The sequence below is a fragment of the Mobula hypostoma genome, chromosome 9 (assembly GCF_963921235.1).
Source record: "Mobula hypostoma chromosome 9, sMobHyp1.1, whole genome shotgun sequence".
NCBI classification, from domain to species: domain Eukaryota; kingdom Metazoa; phylum Chordata; class Chondrichthyes; order Myliobatiformes; family Myliobatidae; genus Mobula; species Mobula hypostoma.
In genome coordinates this window covers 49,630,660-49,654,807 of record NC_086105.1, presented here as the reverse complement: position 1 = coordinate 49,654,807, position 24,148 = coordinate 49,630,660, and the positions used below count along the sequence as shown (strand labels likewise).

General features: G+C 37.8%; 1 protein-coding gene across 1 annotated transcript in view; it reads left to right on the top strand.

Annotated features, from left to right (window-relative positions):
* Positions 1–24,148, top strand: part of si:ch211-1e14.1 (UPF0606 protein KIAA1549) — a 280,906-nt gene that overhangs the window by 174,243 nt on the left and 82,515 nt on the right. The window contains exons 6-8 of the mRNA XM_063059529.1: positions 14,174–14,360; positions 16,148–16,207; positions 18,538–18,683. Coding sequence (XP_062915599.1) covers positions 14,174–14,360; positions 16,148–16,207; positions 18,538–18,683 — 393 coding nt within the window. The remainder of the gene's footprint in view (positions 1–14,173; positions 14,361–16,147; positions 16,208–18,537; positions 18,684–24,148) is intronic.

Genomic DNA, 24,148 nt, shown 5'->3' with positions numbered 1-24,148 from the left:
AAATGAGCCCCATCTTTTCTCAAAATCAAATAAAGGTTCAAAGGTTTGACTTCTAATTTTCTCCAAACTAAGACATAGCATCGCTTGAGAGAACCATTGGAGTATTCACTCATTAGTCCTTCTATTGCTCCCCATTGAAATCTGATTTCTCCAGTTGGTTTCCATGTCCACAACATCATCTGATGAATCATTTGTTTTCATATCTCCATTGACTCTTTTTGGCCTTCCATTCATCCAGCTGGGCTTTGGTCTTTGCATGCACTTTTACAAACAGCTTTTTGTCTCCTTCCTGAAGTTCATGCAGTAACTTTAAGAAACATAGATAGATATTTTATTGATGTCAAAGGTACTTACAGTGTCACAGTAGCATTACAAGTTCACTGATATACAAATATACCAATGCAGAGTATTTTCTGGTTTTCTATACTCACAAAAGCCGAGTGCTTGCAACTTTACTGAAGTTCCTTGAACTATCTTCCAGTTTAAACGCAAGCCACATTTTGCATTAGTCTGATGAACATAGTAGAAACTTTCTTAGATATGTTGCCTACAAAAACTGTTGTAGTTGGACCACTGCTTTTGTCACTTACACTATTCCTTTGAACAGCATGGTCCTTCCTTAGTCCAATATGCTTTCCATTCAAAGGCACAGAGTTTGGCACCAACACCTGTTTGTCGTCTGTTGACAGTAGTTCATGGTGTACAGCATGGGGACAGTTGTGGCATCATCCAGTACCTTTCCTAGTTCACTTTCAGTTGGCTCTATTCCAGTGAATGTAGGAAACAAATAGAGGATGGATATCCAATCAAGTTGTAGTTGTCTTAGCCGCCCCTGGCCTCACAATGCTGGCCCTCCTGTTTTTACCACATACAGTACTGTGCAAAAGTCTTAGACCACCCTAGAGAAAAGGATGTTGGAAATGGTTTGGGTGTAGGGGTGTGGGACAGGTGGCAGAGAAGGAGTACCGGGGTGGGGGTGGGGGGGTTGCGGTAGTGCGTGTGCAGAAACACGCAGCCCTGAGACAACAGGCGCTGTCATTTGATTCCAAGCAAATGGTCAATTGATCATTACAGAATGTCTCTCTGGTGCTTCGTGCTCCCTTCCCCTTTTCCCAACCATGATGCTCTTCTCCCTGCCCCCTTCCCACTCTCAATCCACAATGGAGACCCATATCAGAATCATTCACACATGTCATGAATTTTTTTTGCAGTATCAGTACAGTGCATTACATAAAATTACTGCAGTACTGTGCAAAAGTCTTATGCACCCTAGCTGTACATATGTGCCTAAGAGTTTAGCACAGTACTGCAGTAATTTTATGTAACACCCAGTGTGGCTTGAATTTCACTGCTACAAATGTCATTTCACAGAAGTTATCTTTTCAACAGTGTAAGTTCTTCGTTGGATATCTACAGTATCTTTGAAATGCCATTTAAACTAATTTTGTGGAATAACTGAAACAGCTGAGCCCGTGTCCAATTTCATTTTAATTAGCTTGCCATTCACGCCATTGCATGTCTTTTGTTAATTTTCATTTTTAAGGTCATCTATCCAGTCTTGCATCACTCTCATCATTATCAGATTTTTCATCAACAGCATTTAGATTAGTGCTCTTTTTGAAACTGCAGCTTTCCATTTATTTTTGTCTGCCCAGCATGCTCTTTGAAAGTGCCTTACTTTGTTGCATTTTCTGCAAGCTTCACCTTAAATCTGCATTGGTCTGGTGTTCGCAAGCCTCTGCCATAACGCTAACACAATTTGTTCCACCAGGCCAATTTCTGTTTAGACATTGCAATTTTGTTTATGCTCATTTTCATTCCTGACTGTAACTCAAGTCGTGCCTCTCTGAGGTTTCTGTTAATACAGCTATTTCAACTGCTCTTTTAACTGCAAGTTGTGCTTTGGATGGCATTTTTGGATGTGTTCTTGTAAGACTGCACAAACTAAATGATCTCTCAGTGAATCATTAAGCCCATAACTGAACTGAGAATGCTCACAAACTTCAATTCAGCCACATATGCTGAAATAGAATCCCCTTCCTTTTGATTTTGCTTATGAAGCCTAAAGTGTTCTGCAGTCAAGAATGGTTTTGGTTCTAAATGTTCCTGCCTTGCTTTCATGATATCAGCAAAGCTCATTTTGGCTTGTTTGGTTGGAATAGTCAAACTTTTAAGCAAGCTGCATACTTTTATACCCAATGCACCCTGCAAAGTTTGTACTTGTTTCTTACTTGCTTTAAAATACTATTCAGTCCATCCAGTATGCAAAATCCAGTTATCTCTTGTGCAATCAAATGCATCTATCTTCTTGAGGTAGCCAGCCATTTCTGCATTTTAAAAAATGTATTATTAACATTAATGCCTGATACTCACTATTTATGAACCTCTGAATACATCCATTTTCTGCATTTTTTTAACTTGCTCATCTCCTTTTCCAAAGAAACCTAGTGTTGCAGCTTTTTTTAACTGGACCGTTTCTTGCTATGCTGCCTTTTTTTTAAACCTGATTGTTTCTCACTGCGCTTCAACACATGGGTAGTTGTCTTCAATTTGTTTAATACTTCCTCATCGCCACTGTTATGTTTTGTAACTCCAAAACATAAAACTAATTGAAAGAAAAACAAGGAGGTCTGGAATGAGAGTCTAACTTCATTTTTACTTTTAAGTGAGGCACGTATGTATGATGTGGTAGCGTCATGCTATACGCAGATCACATTCTTTACATATAACCAATAATAAATTATTTAACAAACAAAGAATGCTTACTTGTACAATATTTTTTCAAAATTGCACAAATATTACTGAAATATTAAATGCACAACAAACGTGAGTTGTAGAGTCCTTGAAAGTGAGTCCATCCTTTGTGGAATCAGTTCAGTATTGGTGTGAGTGAAGATCAGTGAAATTATCCACCCTTAGTCAAGAGCTTGATGGTTGAGGGGTAATAACTGTTCCTTAACCTGGTGCTGTGGAATCTGAGGCTCCTGTACCTCCTTTCCAATGGCAGCAGTGAGAAGAGAGCATGGCCTGGATGATGTGGGTCCTTGATGGATGCTATTTTCCTGCACTGGCACATCTTGTAGATGCTCTCAATGGTATGAATGGCTTTATCCATGGGCTGCATCCACTGCTTTTGTAGGCTTTTCTATTCAAGGGCATTGATGTTTCCATACCAGACCATGATACAACCAGTCAGTATACTCTCCACAGCCCATCTAGAAGTTTGTCGAAGTATTAAGTGTCATCTTGAATCTTCACAAAATTCTAAAAAGTAGAGGCACTGCCATGCCTTCTTTGTTATGGCAGTTGCGTGCCTGACCCAGTACAGACCCTGTGAAATGATAACACTGAAGAGTATAAAGTTGCTGACCCTCTCCATCTCTGATCCCCTGATTAGGATTGGCTCATGTTCTTCCACGTCAATAATCAGCTTTTTGGTCATGCTGATATTTAGTGAGAGGTTGTTGTTGTGGCACCGCTCGGCCAGATTTTCAATATCCCTTTTATATGCTGATTCGTCACCACATTTGATTCAGCCAACAACAATCAGCAAGCTTAAATATAGCATTGGAGCTGTGCTTAGCCTTACAGTCATAAGTACAAAGCAAATAGACCAAGGTACTAAGCACATAGCTTGGAGGTGCACCTCTGCTACTGGAGATTGTGGAGGAGATGCTGTTGCCAATCAGAACTGACTGGAGTCTGCAAGTGAAGAAATTGAGGATCCAATTGCACAAGGAGGTATTGAGGCCTAGTTTTTGGAGTTACTGATTTGTTTTGAAGAGATGATAGTGTTAAATGCAGAGTTGTAGTCAGTGAAGATCTTCCTGATGTATGCATCTTCACTGTCCAGATGTTCCAGCATTGAGTGGAGAGCCAAGAAAATGGCATCTGCTGTTGACCTGTTACTGTAGGCAAATCGGAGAGGATCTAAATCGCTTCTCAGGCAGGAGTTGATATGTTTCGTCACCAACCTCTCAAAATATTTCATCAAATGGATGTATGTGCTGTTGGACGATAGTCATTGCAGCAGGAACCATGTTTTTCCTGGGCACAGGTATGATTGAAGCCTGTTTGAAACAGGTGGGTACCTGAGACTACCAAAGTGAGAGGTTAAAGATGTAACTTAATCTCCTGCCAGTTGATTAGCACAGGTCTTTGGTTCTTGTCCAGGCACCCTGTTTGGGCTTGATGCTTTCTATTGGTTCACCCTCCTGAAGGTTGCTCTCACATTAGCCCCAGAGATTGAAATTACAGGGTTGTCAGTGGGGGTGGGGGGGGGGGTTAAGGGAATTCCTGAAAGTGGCTCCATGTTTTGTTGGTCAAAGTGTACACAAAAGACATTGAGCTAATCTGGGAGTGAATCCTTGGTGTAATTTATGTCGCCTGCTTTTACTTTGTAGGTGTGATAACATTTAAGCCCCGGCTCAACTGTCAAGCATAATTCAAACATATGTAGTCTGGAATTGTCACTTAGCATGTGAGATGACTTTCCGGAGGTTGTATCTGGACCTCTTGTGTTTTATTTGGTCACCAAATCTGAACACCACTGATCTGGCCCTCAGCAGTTTGCAGATCCCTTGGTTCATCCAGGGCTTCTGGTTGGGGAAGATTCAAATGATTTTTTTAAGATCACTTATCCACGACTGGCTTCATCAAGTCTGTGACAACGTTAGTGTATTTGTTCAGATCCTTCAATCTGAAGCGGTCCCCCAGTGTACACGAGGTCACACCAATGTAGAGGTGGCCTCTTTGTTTTAAACTTAATCTCAGCTCATTATTAAAGTGATGCTGTGGACAAGAGATGGTCATTTTCCATCCTGTATCAGTAACTGCATTCCAAAACATTCTTTATTGTGTGTGTATTCCTTCAGGATATTGAGATGAAAGCTGCTGTATGAAGACAGACGTATTTATCTCTCCAAATAATTAGAGATTTCTGATAAAAGGATATGTTTTATATCTTTCTGTTCCTTTTATGTTAAAATATTGGAAAAGATGTTATGTATCTCCACATTATTAATATGCTTTTATTATCCTTAGATGTGTGATACCAGATGATGTATGTGTAAATGAGGAAGATTAGAGTAGATAGGAGAGCTGTCTTTCCATTAGGAGGAAACAAGAGCAGAAGGTAAATACCATTGTATTCGATTTCTGAGGTGCAGCTCACTTTGCAAGTTGTTGAGACTTCTGGTGATCACATGCAGCAGTCTGCCTTTTAAATAGTGCGTTGCTCTGAGCAAGATAACAAGGTAAATATTGATGAGGAGAAACCATTTGGGCATCTTAGTTCATAGTTCCAGAATGTCTCTGAAAGTTCCATCATTACAGAATTCATTGGTTATTCAAGTTTCAAGAGATTTTACATTTGTTAATTTATCCGAGAATGTTGTGTGTGAAGATTGTTTATCTCAATATTTCTTTTTGTTAATTTACTGTAAATTTTGTAGCACCCTGTCCTACTAGGTTCTCTAATAATATCTTTTGGAATAAACAAATCACTAACAACAACGATATTGCAGTTGAAATAAAAATATTTCTGAATGAACAAAGTAATAGTATGTGTCTATGTGCACTAGAATTTGCTGTAAAAGGACTTATTTTGAAATATGTTAGTAAAATTGTAGTAGAAGACATTAAATTGAAAGTATGTGAAGGAAACATAAGAAATTGTTTATTTTATTGCAAAATAGTACATACTAATAAGGACTTTACCTTTGCCTTTTGCATTTGTTGGTTCTGACGCTTGCATCTCCCCACCCAACAGCACTTGCGGGAGTAACTTCATCAGTAGGTCTGCAACAACTTAAGGGCAGCACAAGGATAATTAGGAAAAGGCAGTTTGATGGCCTTGCAAGAGATGTCTGATGGGTTTCTATGGCAATGATGCAAACTTTGTAAAAGCTTTGTGAAAACATTGGACAGAAAAATATGTTTGATTTGTAACTAAAAACAGCAAACTAATGACTTAAGATAACATTCCCTGGAGCAGAATATAAATTTTTGATGTCTTTCCAATGAGGTTTATCGTGGATGACCTAGTGAATTGATCCAGTTTGTGATATTTCTGAAAAAGGTGCAAAGAGAAAGCCACATTATAAATTTTTAAAAATGCTCATAACAGACCAGGCAGCAACTGTGGGGAAAGAGGGGAAAGTAAAAGTTAATATATCAGGTTAATGAATTTTAAACAAACTAGCATGTTATTGATTTGTGAATAAGGAACTCTGTTATAACCTTGAATAGTGACTCTGTTATGGCCCTGCAGAAAATCTCCACTCTGCCTTTGTAACATTGGTTGAGAGTTCAAGTGCTTTGGACTAATTTCAACATCATTGGCTTTAAGAACATAGAACATAGAATAGTACAGCATAGTACAGGCCCTTCAGCCCACAATGTTGTGCCGACCCTCAAACCCTGCCTCCCATATAACCCCCCACCTTAAATTCCTCCATATACCTGTCTAGTAATCTCTTAAACTTCACTAGTGTATCTGCCTCCACCACTGACTCAGGCAGTGCATTCCACGCACCAACCACTCTCTGAGTAAAAAACCTTTCTCTAATATCCCCCTTGAACTTTGCAACTTAGAAGAATGTACGTCACAATTTTTTGATCAGAATTGCATGCAGAGAGACATTCCAACCTGATGAAGTTCATACTCATTCATTGGGCACCATGGTAGCATAGTGGTTAGCACAAAACTGTTACAGCTTGGGCATTGGAGTTCAGAGTTCAAATCTTGCATCGTTTGTAAGAAAATTTGTACGTCTTCCTGTGTGTGCATGGGTTTCCTCCCATGGTCTAAAGTGCATTAAGTTAGAAAATATAAAAACAACAATGGATGCAAAATCAAGTATAACAGCAGCAGAGAGCGTGCAGTGCAGGTAGACAATAAGGTGCAAGATCATAACAATTATTGTGAAGTTAGGAGTCCATTTTATCATTCTAGGGAACCGTTGCATCGTCTTACAAACAGCAGGTTAGAAGCTTTCCTTAAGCCTGGCAGTACATGCTCTCAGATGTGTGTGTCGTTTACCTAATAGAAAAGGGGAGAGAAATTGCCAATGAAAATGAAAGTGATACTCATTATAAGCCATGGTAGCAATTAACTATTTCAAGGTACACAACAGCAAAGAACTGGTGAAGTCTCAATGTTGAAAGCACAATGGCTCACTACCTTCACAAGTTTGTTGTATCACTCTTCCATGAAAAAGTAATTACTTTTCCTGCTGCTTTCCATCCTGTGCACAAAGAGGGCTGTCAGAGAACAGCCATAAGAGATGTTTCATTTTGCAACATGGCCTTGTATTTCTCAGTCTCTCATAGCAGTCCCATTGTCAGAGGTTGTCATTATTGGTACTGGAAGAATAGCCAAACAGGACAGAAGACTTCCAACATAAGGATAATAATATTCCACCACTGCAAGAATAGCTGACAGCTACAGCATCAATTCCTTCAACTCACAATTGTATGCTCCTCCTTTATTTGAAAAGCACCCTGAACTGGCTAACAGCTAACAAATGTGATCTTGAGCTAACAACAGGAATTCTGCAGAAGCTGGAAATTCAAGCAACATACATCAAAGTTGCTGGTGAACGCAGCAGGCCAAGCAGCATCTATAGGAAGAGGCGCAGTCGACGTTTCAGGCTGAGACCCTTCGTCAGGACTTGACGAAGGGTCTCGGCCTGAAACGTCGACTGCGCCTCTTCCTATAGATGCTGCTTGGCCTGCTGCGTTCACCAGCAACTTTGATGTATGATCTTGAGCTACTCTACTACGAAGGCGAAGTGTTAAACAACCTTACCAGGTTATGCACTGAGGCCAGCTAAGATTTCTCTATGTACCCAAACATGTCAATTTCCAACATTTGAAGATTTGTTCTTGGTGCTTGGGGCAGATTGAGGAGAACGTTTGAGTGGTTAGTATGCAAGGACTGAGGAGAGGATAGTCACAGCTTCTATGCATTTCTGTGTTTATTTATGTCTGTAAGTGACAGCAGTGTTTTAAGTAGTGTGCACTTGTCTATGTATATCTTAAGACACAGCTTATTTTGCTCTGCTCTTTTGTACAAGTATTTTCATTACTGGAAGAGTCCAAGAGTCACTTCCTGCTGGGGTCCTTGTTGCAGTGGCTTTGCAAGATCAGGTGCACACATGCACGGGATCTAACTCCTATACACATCCCTTGACCAGGACTTCAATATCCCTTTCTGGAATCTATGTGTCTCTCCCCAGCCATGTGTGGCTGTTACAGGGAGTGCCAGTTGAGGGGCTGATGGTGTTCTGTGATTTCTACACAGCAAATTATTGGATGTGCTCAAGTGAGCACAGTCTCATGAGGAAAAGCATATTTCAGTATTGCTTTCTAGATATAAGCTGCACTCGTGCTGTTTTAAGTATCTTTTTAACCAATTTCTTAATTTCTTTCGTGTGATACTTGATTTACTGCTAATATTAAAGTGAACCAAAATGTGTGAAATCCACTTTCTAGATTGGTATGTTTGGGGTAACTAATAGAAAAAATCGTGGTTCTCCCTTTTTGTTATGTAACAGATTTCCAGAAAGTATTTTTGTAATTAATTTTGGGAGAATGTGAAATGTAAGTACGTGCCTGTCATATGAATGGGAATGGAAAGTTTGTTGAAAGTTCAAAGTAAATTTATTATCAAAGTACATATATGCCACCATATACAACCCTGAGATTCATTTTATTGTGGCCATACTTAATAATAGAGTCAATGAAAGACCACATCCAACAGGGCAGACAAACAACCAATGTGCAAGGAAAAGCATTCATGTGGGGATTAATCAAACCTTTTGTGATTTTTATTCTTCTTTATATCAATCAGTCTCCTCGAGATTCTAAATATATGAATGATTTTTTAGATAAGTTAGACTTCCCTCAGATTTCACAGGATATGTCTTCTTTATTAGATACTTCCATTACAATGGATGAGATTAAGAATGTTATTTTTTCTATGAATCTGGGGAAAGCTCCTGGCCCTGATGGGTTTACCGTTGAATTTTATAAATGTTTTGCTTCTTTATTGATTCCTTGGCTCTATAAGGTTTTTGAGGCTTCTTTGAAACTTGGTAAACTTCCGGAATCTTTTAATAGAGCATCAATTTCTCTAATACTAAAGAAGGATAAAGACCCTGCTCAATGTGCATCTTATAGACCAATATCTTTATTAAATGTTGATTCTAAAGTTTTTTCTAAGTTATTAGCAAATAGACTAGAAAAAGTACTTCCTTCTATTATTTCGGTAGACCAAACGGGTTTTATTAAAGGTCGTTACTCTTTTTATAATATTCGTACATTGTTAAATATCGTTTATACTTCCTCACAAAATGTTCCTGAGTGTGTTATTTCTTTAGATGCCGAGAAAACTTTTGATAGAGTAGAATGGCCTTATTTATTTAAGGTGCTTGAAATGTTTAATTTTAGCTTGAAATTTATATCCTGGATTAAACTGTTATATCACTCCCCTGTAGCCTCGGTTCGTACTAGCTCTTTAAACTCACCTTTTTTTCCTCTCTTTCGTGGTACTCGACAAGGCTGTCCTCTTAGTCCCCTATTATTTGATATTGCATTAGAACCTCTTGCAATTGCTATTCGAGAATCTTCAAATATTACTGGGATAACTCGGGGATTAAAGTCCCATAAATTATCACTCTATGCTGATGATTTACTTTTATATATTTCTAATCCTGAGAGATCCATTCCTGCTGTTTTAGAGTTATTAGCACAATTTGGTCTTTTCTCAGGTTATAAATTAAATCTTAGTAAGAGTGAACTTTTTCCGATTAATAAACATCTTCCCTTATATTATAAATTTCCATTTAAATTGATTAATAATTACTTTTCATATCTTGGGATTAAAATTACTTGTAAACATAAAGATTTATTTAAGACTAACTTTTTACCATTAATAGACCATATTACTCAACTTTCATCTAAATGGTTTCCCTTATATTTAACTTTGATTGGTCGTATTAATGCAGTTAAGATGTTTTTTTTGCCAAAATTTTTATATGTGTTTCAGGCATTACCAATTTTCATTCCTAAATCTTTTTTTGATAAAGTTGACTCTAAAATTTCTTCATTTATTTGGCAGAATAAGAATCCGAGACTGGGTAAAATACATTTACAGAAAGCTAAGAGAGATGGAGGTTTAGCATTACCTAACTTTAGATTTTATTATTGGGCTATTAATATTCGACATATGAAATTTTGGTTACTTGACCGGGACATACTATCTATTCCTAAATGGGTAGCATTGGAATTACAATCTGTTCAGGGTTATACACTTGGTTCTATTTTAGGTTCCTCTCTTCCTTTTGATTCGAAACGTCTTAAGCAGGTCTCTAACCCGATAGTTAAATATGCTTTGCGCATTTGGTTTCAATTCAGAAAATTTTTTGATCTTAATCAATTCGGGTTAGCGATTCCTATTTTAGGTAACATATTTTTTCCTCCCTCTTTTACGGATCGCGCTTTTCAAACTTGGAAGACTAAGGGTATTTTACGGGTTTTGGATTTATTTTTAGATGGTTCCCTTATGTCTTTTGAACAATTATCTAATAAATATAACTTATCAAGAATACATTTTTTTAGATATTTACAAGTTAGAAATTTCCTAAGTACTATACTTTCTTCCTTTCCAATGCTTCCTCCTATATATATTTTAGATTCGATAATTAACCTTAATCCATGTCAGAAAGGTGCATCGGCTATGATTTATAATATTATTATGAAACTTAGGAAAGCTCCATTTGATAAGATTAGGGTAGATTGGGAACAGGAATTGGGGCTTACCATTTCTGTGGATGATTGGGGGCAGATTTTACAATTAGTTAATACTTCCTCTATTTGTGCTAAACATTCCCTAATTCAATTTAAAGTGGTTCATAGAGCACATAGGTCCAAAGATAAGTTAGCGCGTTTTTACTCGCATATTAATCCTTTCTGTGATAGATGTTCGGGGCAGATAGCCTCTTTAACTCATATGTTTTGGTCTTGCCCTACTTTGGAAACTTTTTGGAGAGATATTTTCAATATTATTTCTAAGGTATTAAATATAGATATCTCTCCTCACCCTATTACTGCTATCTTTGGACTACCTAAAATTTCTAGTAATCTTTCCCCTTCAGCCCGTAGAATGATTGCATTTCTTACTTTAATGGCGAAAAGATGTATTTTACAACATTGGAAAGAGCTTAATGCTCCAACTACCTTTTTTTGGTTTTCTCAGACGATTTTATGTTTGAATTTGGAGAAAATTAGAAGTAACCTTTATGATTCTTCATTTAAATTTGAAAGATTTGGGGACCTTTTATTCGATATTTTCATTTAATGTAATATTTACCCTTCTTGTTTTTTTTCACTGTTTTTAATGGAGGTCGGGATTGAGGACGTGATTTTAAGTTTAACTCTGTTTGGTTTCAAGTTAGCCCATTGCTTTGCCTTGCTTTTAGTTAGCTGCACGGTGGATTTTTTTTGGGGGTTTTTTTTTCTTTTTTTTCCATTGATATATATAAAATTTAGTATACTATTATGTTATCTTGGTTTCTTATGCTTAAATTACATTGTTTGTAGTATTTTCTTTTTGGTATTGTTATCTTTTGGAATTTTATTATACTTTAACATTGTATTAATGTTTATATGGCTTACCTTTTTTGTATACTTACTCAATAAAAAGATTTAAAAAGAAAGAAAGAAAGGAAAAGCATTACAATAAGGTAACAGTTTCAGTACAATTTGCAGCCTGTACTAGGAATGTGCTGCTTCATGGTGTGGCTCACTAACCAGTGAAATTCTGTAGTGTTTCACAAAAGCTTTAGAAGGGTCATTAGCTGAAGAGTAATTGGTTATACATGGCTGTGCATCAGGGTGTGAAAATATGCTTGGGTGTCTTTGATTTTGCATGCTCATTGGATACCCTTTTTTCTTGAAAATGAGCATTAATGTCTCAAAGGCATCATCTGTAAATGTGCCTTCGCGGCCTAATACCATTTGTTCTGCAGCAATAAGCACCTCCAATCACTGCATGCTCTGTTAATTTGAAAAATGATACTACTCATTTCATTTGGTCCCCTCAGGGACTCTATTTCATCTGCACTGCTAGTTAGTAGATATCCTGGTAAAATTCATGACCTTGAGCACCAGACTGATGGTTCGGAAAGCAGTGTTAAACTGAAGCTTCATCTTTGTTTAAGTAGATGTTGAAGATTTCATATCCTGTGATGATTTCAATTAGCGTCTTTTAGTATCTAGTCAGCATTTATCCTTGAACCAGAAGCACCTAACTTTTTGTTAGTAATATTAGTGCCTCTCTGCAGAATGGAGACAGCATTCAGTACCCCTTGTGATTAAGAATACCTTGTTTCTACCTCAGTTCTGTAATTTCTGAGATGGCTCATGAGACAAATGTGGAAACTACAGTCTTTGCAACATATGACAGAAGATTCTTGATAGGATGCATGTGACTTTTAAAGAAATGCACCCTTTTGATGTATTTACATCTTTTTGATGAATGGAGTCAAAGCTTTTGCTGCTTCTCCACTTGGAAAGCTAACGGATCAAGGATTCTAAGGAGCCAGCAATGATGGTACACTTTTACAAAGAAGTATCGAGATCAGCCTCGGAACTTCCTTGTGTCCACCTGGAAATTTCTGCCCACAATGGAGCTAAGAATAGTTATGCCTGTTTTGAGAGTGAACAACATGGCTTGGCTATCAGGACCTTAATATTAAGAACCGGGTTTGATGGAGGATGCTATTGTTGTTTCACTTATTTTGTTGGTGGTATTTCTTCAATGCCTTTAGGTGCCTGCTGTAGGTATCTAAATCCCAGAAGCATTTGGAAGCTGCTGCCCAGTAGACCATGTTTGTGCTGAATCGAAGGTGTTTATATTTTCAAGTACTCTTTATCTGTAGAAACTATAGACTCTCTTGGTGCACTGAAGACATCTCGACATTTATTTCTGACTTTACTGACGGGTACCCTGCAATATGATCCACGTTATCCAGTGAATCATTATTTCCACTTCCAGCTTCTGTTTGTGCACATTCAGACAACAGTTTCCAAGTCATTGTCATTGTGTACACTTAAGCATGTGAGAGGATGGGCCTAAATTCAAAATCCACAAAATATAGGTCCTCTATACCAGCTAATCCCTACCATGTCAAAGTAATTCCAGTCCTCCATATTTGCATACTTGATTAAACAGCAGTTGCCTGTTCCTGAAGAATGATTCATCTTTCAGTACCAATTAAAAAAGTTGCCACTTATCTGGATTGTAAGATGACATTGGTGCCATTCCATTTGTTGCACCTCCTGCATAGGTAGATGGCTATCTGTCCAGCTTTGCTGTACACACCACAGAAATGCCAATTTTAAATGGCTTAGTTGAAGTTAGACAAAGGTCTTCAATGTATTTCAAATAACTTTTTATACCAGGTGGAATAGTGACTACGGTGATTCTGGATCCAATTCTTCTCTAATAGATGTAATTATAAAGTAATATTTTATAAATCTATGTTGATAACTTACAGTTACAATTACACTGTTGTCCATGTACCATCAGCAAATCTCAAACACCCGATGCAATTGTGTGCAAATAAACCCCACTAGGATCTAGATACAGTATGCGTCTCATCTGGGGTGAATTTTAGGTGAATTTCATAGCCCAAGTGTCCTTTAACATCTTCCTTTAATAAGTGTCCTTTAATATCTTCGACTGATATTCGTTATGATTAACTTATATTGGGAAGGTGAGATTTTTTATTGACAGTGAAATGGCATCCCAGAATGCATCAAAATTTAGACCCTCTTCCAGCCAATCCCTGCTGTGTCAAAATTAGCTTGAGGAGTAGAAATGGAAAACATTCAAGATGAAATGGCTAACTAAAGACCACTGATGATGAAATTTGTGAGAGATAAAGTTCTAAACAACCTATTTTCATTAATTCATGCTCCAGTTAATTTATGTCATAAACAGGCCATTCAAAGGAGAAAATATCTTCTACCCAGTGTGAAGTAGGACATGAAGCTGTAAAATGCTTATCCATTTAATTTTATCTTGCAACATCCTGGTCTTAAATTTCCATAACTGCTATTATACTTTGGTGCACAGTTAACTTTTGTTTGGCTTCATTTCATGCAGATAATAAATGTTACGCACACAGTGCAGAATTTGGGAGGATTACGGCAAGGCCCCGTTAATATAACCTTCGCTATTAACAGTCAGCGGGGATTCCTGAATGGCTCAGATGTCAGCGACTTGCTGAGGATACTGAATCTGGTAGAATTTAGTTTTTACCTTGGATTTCCTGTCTTTAAGACAGCTGAACGTAAGTTCTTTTCCCATTTATTCAAGTTATGTATTTATCTTGATGTAACAATGCTCTCAGATTTGTGGATGCACATGGAAGCAAATTAGTTGAACTGATTTGGAAACTACTTGTGTATGATCCAATTTAAGAAGTATACCAGCCAACTTGTTAAAAAAATATATTAGTTTAAAAAGTGCTGAATTTTCTAATTTAGGTATCTAGTGTCAAAATCAAACACACTTTATTGGATATTCAGAAACAAACGCTGGCCCACAACATACAGTAAACACTTCAGAATCAGGTTCATTATCACTGACATATATCGTGAAATTTGTTGTTTTTTGGCTGCAGTATAGTGCAATACATAATATATACTGTAAATTGTTATAAGAATTATGTATTAAAAAATTAATGCAAAAAGAGAGCAAATGTAGTGAGGTAGTGTTCGTGGGTTCGTTGTCCATTCAGAAATCTGATGGCGGAAGGGAAGAAGCTGTTTCTGAAGTGTTGTGTCTTTGGGGTCTTGTACCTTCCCTCTGAGTAGTGGGAATGAGAAGAGAACATCTTTCGGGCGGTGGGGATCCTTAATGATGGATGCCACCTTTTGAAAGTACCCTAGATGCTGGGAGACTCGCACTCATAATGGAACTGGCTGAGTTTAAAACTTTCTGCAGCTTTTTCTGATACTGTGCAGTAGCTCCTCCATACTAGACGGTGATGTAACCAGTTAAAATGCTCTCCACGGTGCATCTGTGGAAATTTGCTAAAGACTTTGGTGACATACCAAATCTCCTCAAAGTTGGCTTTAGAATTTAAAAAAAGCCATAAATTGTTCACTCAATTTCTACATGTAACTGATTGGCAAAGTATACCTGTAACTCACAATGCAGAGTACTCGATGAGCTTTTTCCAATAATGCTGAACCTGAGCTGGTTCCATGCATATGTAAGAAGTATTCAGTCTAACATCCACAGAGGAGGCTACCTGCAGCTCATTGTTCCCATTAGAATCAATGACTTGAAGATGGTTAACATATTTACACTGAGGTGTATTCTTTCCTGCCTGATTAGAGAAATTAAAAGTTACATGGTTGTGCTACAATGAGTTTGACATCCTCGAGGATACGCAACCCTTGGGAAACCTGATTTATGAGATACAGTCTACTCTTTAAAAATTAGATGTAAATAATCTGCTTTATATTGACGGTTTAGATATGTCATCCTTAGCAGGTGTCATATAGATTTGGATGTTCTCTAGCCAAGGGCTCTCAATTTTCTAAATTCAAGAGCATGGTAGCCTTGCTGCCAGGAAGTGCCACTGGTAGGAATTTAACACCACCAGCTATCCAAATTTAAGCATTTTCTATTTCGCTACTGTAGTCAATGGCCTGGTTATGTTTAAAGATCATTATGCAGGCTTAATTAACACACAGCTTCCTTCTGTAACTAGGAAATTTCTAGCAAGAAAAGTAAATCATACATAATACCTGGGGAGTATGTTTAAGAATATATTGCACACTGCTGTATCTGCTGATGATATGGCTGACATTTTCACTTTTACAGTACAGTCTGGTGATTGTCATATGGATCTGGCCCTGATGGAATTTCATTTTGTGCTTTCAGTAATTCTAATAACAGAGGTGCTGCATGAAAACAAATCTAAGAATTATTGACTTTGAAATATGTGACAAAAATAAGCACACCTTGTGGTTTAGCTTCTATGAGGAGAAATCTGTAGAGATGTAAACTGTACTTGAAATATTCAGTTTCATGTAAAAAAAAATCTGCATTTCTAAATTTTCACAGCTATCTATTACCCTGAACTTAACCGATCATATTTACTGATGGCTTCTTGGATAAAGACAGGTATGTTTCTGCAACTCACGCACTTGGCATATCTACAGTCACACTAAAAGATTTAGTAATGTGGACTTCTGTTGAATACTGACAGCACTAGGCCTAAATAGAGGGAAAAAAATAATTAGCCATATGTACTTCATTGCTGAGGTAACATTTCACATTGACTAGTCACTCAAAAAGCTCTATGTGATAGCTGCTGAACAGGACAGATGGACCTTACAAATTAAGGCTTTTGACAACAGGAATTGTAGCTGAGCCTGGTCCCTTTCTAGTTTTAATCTTCAGCTAAGATTAGCTACCTGAACACACATTAACATCAAGCTTGAGACCCAGTTAAAACCTCTCATTACCTCCAATGCAGCCCAATCATTTGCCAAATGAACACTGTTTGTTTTGGTTTAATCAAAGTAACTTAACCGAAATTGCTGAAGTTGAGATGAATACAACAGTAGTTATCATGTGAAAATGAGAAAAATGTGACAATCCAGGATGACTATGAAGAGAGGGCAAATCATTGTTAAAAGCTTGTTCATAGATGACAAATATGCCAACAGCTCCTAGAGCTGACTAAAACTGTTCAGATTAAATACTGGTATGGCCATTGGAAGGGAAAGAATTCACAAAGATTCACACAATTTTGGACATGATCATTCCTACTATCAGAGTATGTATACAGTAACCCATCCTCAAATGATACTGGAAAGAACTAGGAGAAGATTAAACCTCAGGGAGTGCTAGGAACCATGAAGCCCATCTCTAGGGAATTGATCTTTGAAGCAAAATTAGATAAATCACAATTTAGCCATGAAAAGAATATATTGAATTGATCATGCAAAGTACACATGAATACATGTCACTCAATATGTTGTTATAATCTGATGTAGAAAGTAGGAGCAGATGTAGATCATTAGACCCTCTGGACTTCCTCTGCCATTCAGTCCTAGCTCATAATTCACGGCAGTCCTTCAGTCCCACCTTTTTGCCTATATTCCTTGATGCTATTAACATTTACAAATATATCTACTTCTTTCTCAAATATATTTAATAACTTCCACTTCTTTTTGCAATGAAGAATTCCAAAGGTTTTGGGTGTAGAAATATCTCCTGATCATTGTTCTAAATGACACGTCTTATGTTTTGAGCCTGATTCCTGTTTTGGACTCTGTAGCTATTGGGAACATCCACTCTCTATCTTGTCTGTCTACTTCTATTAGAATTTTATAGGTTTCTCTGAGATCCTCTCTCATTTTTCAATTAGTCATTGAACTTAGACAGAACCAACCCTCCTTTATACATCAGTCCTTGCATCGCAAGAGTTAGTCCTGTAAACTTTTATTACATTCCTTCCGTGGTAAGAAATTTCTACATCTGATAAGGAGACCAAAACTGCCCACAAAACTCCAGATAGGGTCTCGGTGAGGTGCTTGCAGCTGAAATGTACATACTTACTCCTTAATTCAAATCCTCCTACACTGAGGGATAACAGACTACATACTTCCTATCTGCCTGTTCAACTGAGTGCTTTGCTACCAGCAATTGATACGCAAGGACCTCTGGTCTTTTTGCACCTAATCTTTTCCCAGTCTACCACTGTTAAAGCTTTTTTTTCTGATTTTCAAACCAAAGTTGATAGCCTCACATATATGTATGTTGAACAAATTTGCTATGCATTCGCCCATTCAGCCATCATCTGTTATCTTGGAGCCTCTTTGCATCCTATCCTATCTTTGCATCTTGTACTCTGTCACTTCAGCTATGTGATATCTGCTTAACAGACGTGTTGCATTAAGTTTTCTCAATATGTTGTAAATAAGTGAGTTACAGCCAATGACCGCTGCAACATTCCTCTAATCATCCAGAGAAAAATGCAGCTAGTCTTAATCTCTCCTTCCAATATGTCAGCCAATTCTAATTCCATGCCATTATAGTACTTGCAATCCTATATGCTTTAATTTTGCACATGAACCTCGTATATTGCTATTATAACAAAAGGGAACACAAACAAGAGACAATTTGCAGATGCTGTAAATCCAAGCTTCTTAACAAAAGGGAAAGTGACTGAGTGGAATTGCTCCATTTATGGATTACTTAGCATGGAATAAACTCTAATATTGTTATAGGAAATAGTTATGGTTGAAGATGCAAGAATGTTGAAAATGGCAAGAGTTGCAAAAGGCTTTTCTAGAAAGCGTCCTTATTTATATTTTGTTTCAAATTGTCAGTTAGCCTTGCAAAAAGCTTCTGATGTGTTTTAGCGATCTGGTCAAATTTTATATCACTGTGAATAGTGCTTTTTAACTTGAGTTTGTAATGCTGGCCATTATTTCTCCTCTCAGTACTTCTGGGTGTGCATGACAACCATATACAGGACAAAACCTTTCAAGCTGAACTTGAGCGAAAGCTAGCCCAACTGATCTGTGAAGCAACTGGGTCAGCAAGGCGTTGGAAGCGAGCAAGCACCTTGGGGAATAATACTGTTCAGGTAGGCAGTGCCTTGCAAATGTCAGGCATCATGCAACGACTTGCTTTCTACATTTTTCAAACTTCTGCTTCTGAATGAAAGGCAAGATTGGTCTGTCAGTATATTATTTTCCTTGGTAAGCAACTAATGTAAGGAACATTCAGAACAGATTTGTCTGTGGCAAGATGGTAGATGTGAAAAAATTAATCAATTATGAATTATTTGACATGCTTGGGACTTGAATGGCCTATAATCTTGTTGTGGTTGATGTTCTGTCCTATTTGTATAATATTAATCTGATATAGGGAAGTTTTTATTGTTGTACTAAAATCTTTTGTATTTGTTCAAAACTTTGGTATATTCATGACCTTCTATAAACTTAATTTAAAATTAAAGTATCATTGTAATTTGAAACTAATATCTGATTATTCATTAATTTACAAATATTTTATTTTATATTGGACAGTTGATGTCTGAAACAGATTACCATTCATTTATGGAATATTACTTCACTAAGATAGTCATTAGTCTTGTTTTTTTATGAAGCTGCTTAAACTGATTTCACCTTTCTTTTTGCTTCTTATACTTGACAAAGCTATCTAATTTGCATTAGCAAGTTGTAGATTGATACAAACAAAAATAGTAATGTCATATAGGAATTCCATAGACTGTTGAAGGAACATTACTTGCAGGGAAATTTGGAGGAGATGGGACGAGCGTGATTGTTTGGTGGGGAGATGGGTCAGAATCAATAGGCTGAATGGCTTCCTTTAGTGTACTTTGTGAAAAATGATCAAGGTGCTTGCAAGTCTGCTTCATTCACGGGAATTTGAACAGTATGGTAGGATAAACAACAGGAATTCTGCAGATGCTGGAAATTCAAGCAACACACATAAAAGTTGCTGGTGAATGCAGCAGCAGGCCAGGCAGCATCTCTGGGAAGATGGTAGGATAGGCCTTTTTTCAATATTCACTATTAAATGCTTTCCATTGCTAATGCAAAATTATGGGAGTAATTCAATATTGTTTACCCAGTACATGAGTATAAAAGAAAGTGAAGTAATTGTTACTCCAAATTTGATGCAGCACAAAAAAAGAAAAAAAAACACAATAAACATAACAACCTAAAATAGATTACACTGGACAACAAATTTTTTTGACAGTTGCTTCCTCAGAAATGTGTTTTTGTTTATGATTGACTGCTTGAAGCTGAGCACAAATATAATTTCGGGCTACTTGTATCATGCAGGAATTTGGAGAAAGAAGAAATTAAGTTTTATGGAATATAACACATTTAATTACATACTGGTGCTGACACTTTGCAATAGTTCAACTAAGCTAAAAATATTTTAATGATTTTCATTTGTACTTGGTGTCTGAGGCTTCTAGGTTAAGTGTTCAACAATAATCATTAAAGGATTAAAGGAATTAAAGCAACTAGCATTAAAGGAAACCTTTTGCCATGCTTGTCACTGACAGTGCTGAGATTTGGACAGAAGAAGTCTGAATGGAAATGCAGAAAATGAACCTTCAGTGACGTGTTGTACTTCATGGTTTTATATGCTGGAAGTATGTTTTCAACCAGCTGCACATAGTTTGGTGCTCTGTAGTGGCCAAGAAAATTTTCAACACCCTTGAATGTCTTCCGTGCAATTTCCAGTCCCACCAGAAGTTCTTTGAATTGCCTGTCATCGATGACCTGTTTGATTTGTGGATGAAGAAAAATGCCTTCCTTAATTTTGGCATCAGTTATTCTGGAATAATAAATATAGGCAATTTCAAAAAAATGGTTCATGATAGGGAAATTTCATGGTGATTTTTCACGATCATCAGCCCAAAATCCATGAGATACTCACAAAAATATTCAGCAAGCAACTTTTTGTTGTCCAGTGTTTGTATGTGTAGATTGATTATACAGGTTTTCCCTGCTATCCGAAGGTAGAGCATTCCTATGAAACGGTTCGTAAGCCGGAATGTCGTAAAGTGAATAAGCAATTACCATTTATTAATATGGGGAAAAATTTTGAGCATTCCCAGACCCAAAAAAAACCTACAAAATCATGCCAAATAACACATTAAACCTAAAATAACAGTAATATATAGTAGAAGCAGGAATGACATGATAAATACACAGCCTATATAAAGTAGAAATACTTTTCTGCAGCACTGTCTAGCGCAGCGAAAATCTCGCGGAAGTGCTCTCGGCAAAAACACTCTGTCCAGTAATCTTTAAGCTATGAAGCTGCCAAATCATACCAAATAACACATAAAAATACACAGCCTATATAAAGTAGAAATAATGTATGTACAGTGTAGTTTCACTTACCAGAATCGGGAAGACTCCAAAAAATTGCAGTTTCGTCACAGTTAAACACTTGCTTATACGAATAACCACCTGATGCAATCGGCAATGGCCTCTGATCTGGGCCGACATTTACATGCTGGGCGGCACCTAATTAATTAGCTTGTTTATTTCGGCTTTTTTCTTGAAGATGTGCTGGATGCGTCCCGACTATCGCTGCACCACTGCGTCTTTCGTGGCCCGGTATCAGTCGGTGGCCTGAAGGTTGGGGACCACTGCTTAAACTATGAAGCTGCCCTCGCCTCAGAAACCGATCAAACCACCCATGACTACCTTTAAATTCAGCTTTCGTAACACTTTCATCACCATCGTCCAGTGCTTTCTGTTTCAGCTTATTAAAAAGACTGACTGATTTCTCCTTAAGTATACGAAAACTTAACAGAACACCACGCTTTGTACACCCATCAATCCACTCAAGCAGTAGACTTTCCATTTTATCCATTATTGGATGCCAACTAAGAGAGACCACTTTGCTATGAGCAGAACCAACAGTAACATCGGCAGCTTTCAAAATTCTTTTTCTCTGCGTATAAATAGTGTGAATGGTGGACGCAGGCAAGTTCAACGTGCAGACAATGTCCTTACTTCGTTCACCACGATCGAAATGCTTAATTATGTCTAATTTTATGCTAAGTGCAACACCCTTACGAGCTCTTTTAGGCTTTTCCGATACCTGAGAACTCATCTTGCTAATGGATGCACAAAATAAATGGAGATAAAGCACATGTTTAAGCAATGCCGGCTAGAATGCAGTTCCGGGGGAGGAGCTTGGCTGTTTGGGCGGGCGCTGCCTTTTTTTACACGCTGCCTTTTTTCGTAACAGTGAAAGCACCTTCTGTTAGCGAAAACAGTTAACTAATGTAGGTCTTTCGTAACAGCGGGGTGACGTAAAGCGAACGTTCAGAAAATGGGGGCTACCTGTATGTACATAAAGTGACACTAGGTACAGGAGTGTCTGTACATAAGATGACAGACAGGAATTGATAAAGGTGGGGTGGGTTAATGGGTAGAGGTGTTGATCAGCCTTAATGATTGGAGAAAGTAACTTTTTTTTTGAGTTTGGTGGTCCTGGTGTGGATGCTACTAGCTTTCTCCCCTATGGAACTGGGACAAAACAATCCCTGAGCAGGGCGGGTAGGATCCTTTACGATTTTGCTAGCCTTTTTCCAACACCTCTCTGTATATATGTCCTTGTTGGTGGGTAGGCTGGAGCCAGTGATGCATTGGGCAGTTTTGACTTCCTGTTGTAGAGCCGTCCTGTCCACCACAGTGCAGTTTCTGCACTATACGCTGACACAGCATGTTAGGATGCTCTCTACTGTGCATCTGTAGAAAGTTGTAAATATTGATGTGCATAGTCCCTCTTTCTTCAGTCTCCTCAGAAAGCAGAGGTGTTAGTGAGCTTTCTTGATTGTGTTCTCAGGCCACAAGAGATTGTGTCAGATGTGCACTCCCAAAAGTTTGAAACTGCTCATAGGCTCTACTGCTGTGCCACTCATATATAGAGGGGTGTGAGTGGTGCGCATTCTCCTAAAGTCGATAACTATCTCCTTTGTCTTATCGACATTGAGGAAGAGGTTATTTGCCTGGCACCAGGCCTCAAGGTTTTCCATCTCTCTAACAACACACACAAAATGCTGGAGGAACTCGGCAACCAGGTGAAGAGTAAACAGCCTGGGGGGCACCTATGTTCAGGATGATGGAGGGAGGAGCAGTTATGCATCCTGACTACCTGAGGTCTGTTATTTAGGAGGTCCAGCACCCTGCAGCGGAGTGGTGTATTTAGACCTAGGAGTTTGTTTACCAACGTCTGAGACAATAGTGTTGAATGCCAGACTGAAATCCACAAAGAACATTCTGACATAATTGTCCTTGTTTTCTAGGTGTGTCAGGGCCAGGTGTATGACAGATACTATGGCATCTGAAAGCAAATCTCAGCTTTCCAATTAGACAAACAGAAGTTTGAGAATCCCAATTGATTGAGACCTCCAATGCCAGAAGAATCACGAGCACAAAGCCCTCCAGTTCTCAAAAGAGCCAAACTGCTCATTTATTAAGAATATTTTTTAAATTGTGTATTGAATCATTTTTTTTTTCCCTTCAATTTTCTTTACTTTCAAAGCTGAAACTAGCTCCCTGGACACCCCAATCTGCTTACTGGCTGTTTTCCATTAATAAAGGCAATGTCAACACACTATAAAGCCTGGAGTGCCAGCTATGATCTGGAGTGATGATTATGACTGACTGTGCCCATCCCACTATGCAAGCTCAAAAATGTGATGACCATTATTAATGCACAAACTGCTCAAATAGCAGACTGTAACATGAAACTTAGGATGTGGTGTACAAAACAAACACTGCACTGTGGATTGTAACTGGGTATTAATTCACAGTCATGAACAAACTCATTTTTTTTACCTCTGAGTAACACAAAGTAGTGTTATTAGTAAGTTATAATTACTATTAACCTCCACTACTGACGTGTATATCATACCTCCAGTGTATACCTTCAGAAGAATGGGGTTGAGAGCGATAATAAATCAGTCATGATGGAGTGGTGGACAGACTTGATGGGCCGAATGGCCTAATTTTGCTCCTGTGTCTTGTGGTCTTAAAGAAGTGCAGTACATGTCACTCCAGCTGCCAGTACATTTATATTTATGTTTTTATCTCCAAACTTCATTAGAATAAAGAAATATGTGGTAAGGTGCTTGCAAACAAAAATATGCAGAAGAATCATAAGGTGGGTTCAGTTGAAAATATTTTGGCCTATTTGATCCAGTCTCCCAGCATGCTTTCTTAAATTGTTCCTGCCTTTCTACCAGACAGTTACAACTATTCTGCACTCTTTCAAACTTATGATATCCTTCCTGTCGATAGGCTATCAGAATTGCACATAGATTTGGTCTCAACAATGCCTTGTACAACTTCAACATAAAATACCAACTTCTGTACTCAATACTCTAATTTATGAAGATCAATGTGTCAAATGTGCTCTTCAAAACTGTATCTACACGTTGCAACACTTTCAAGGAATTCTGAGTCTGTATTCTCAGGTCGCTCAGTTCTATCACATTCCTCTGTGCCCTGTACTAAATTCCATCTGCCATTTTTCAGCTTATTT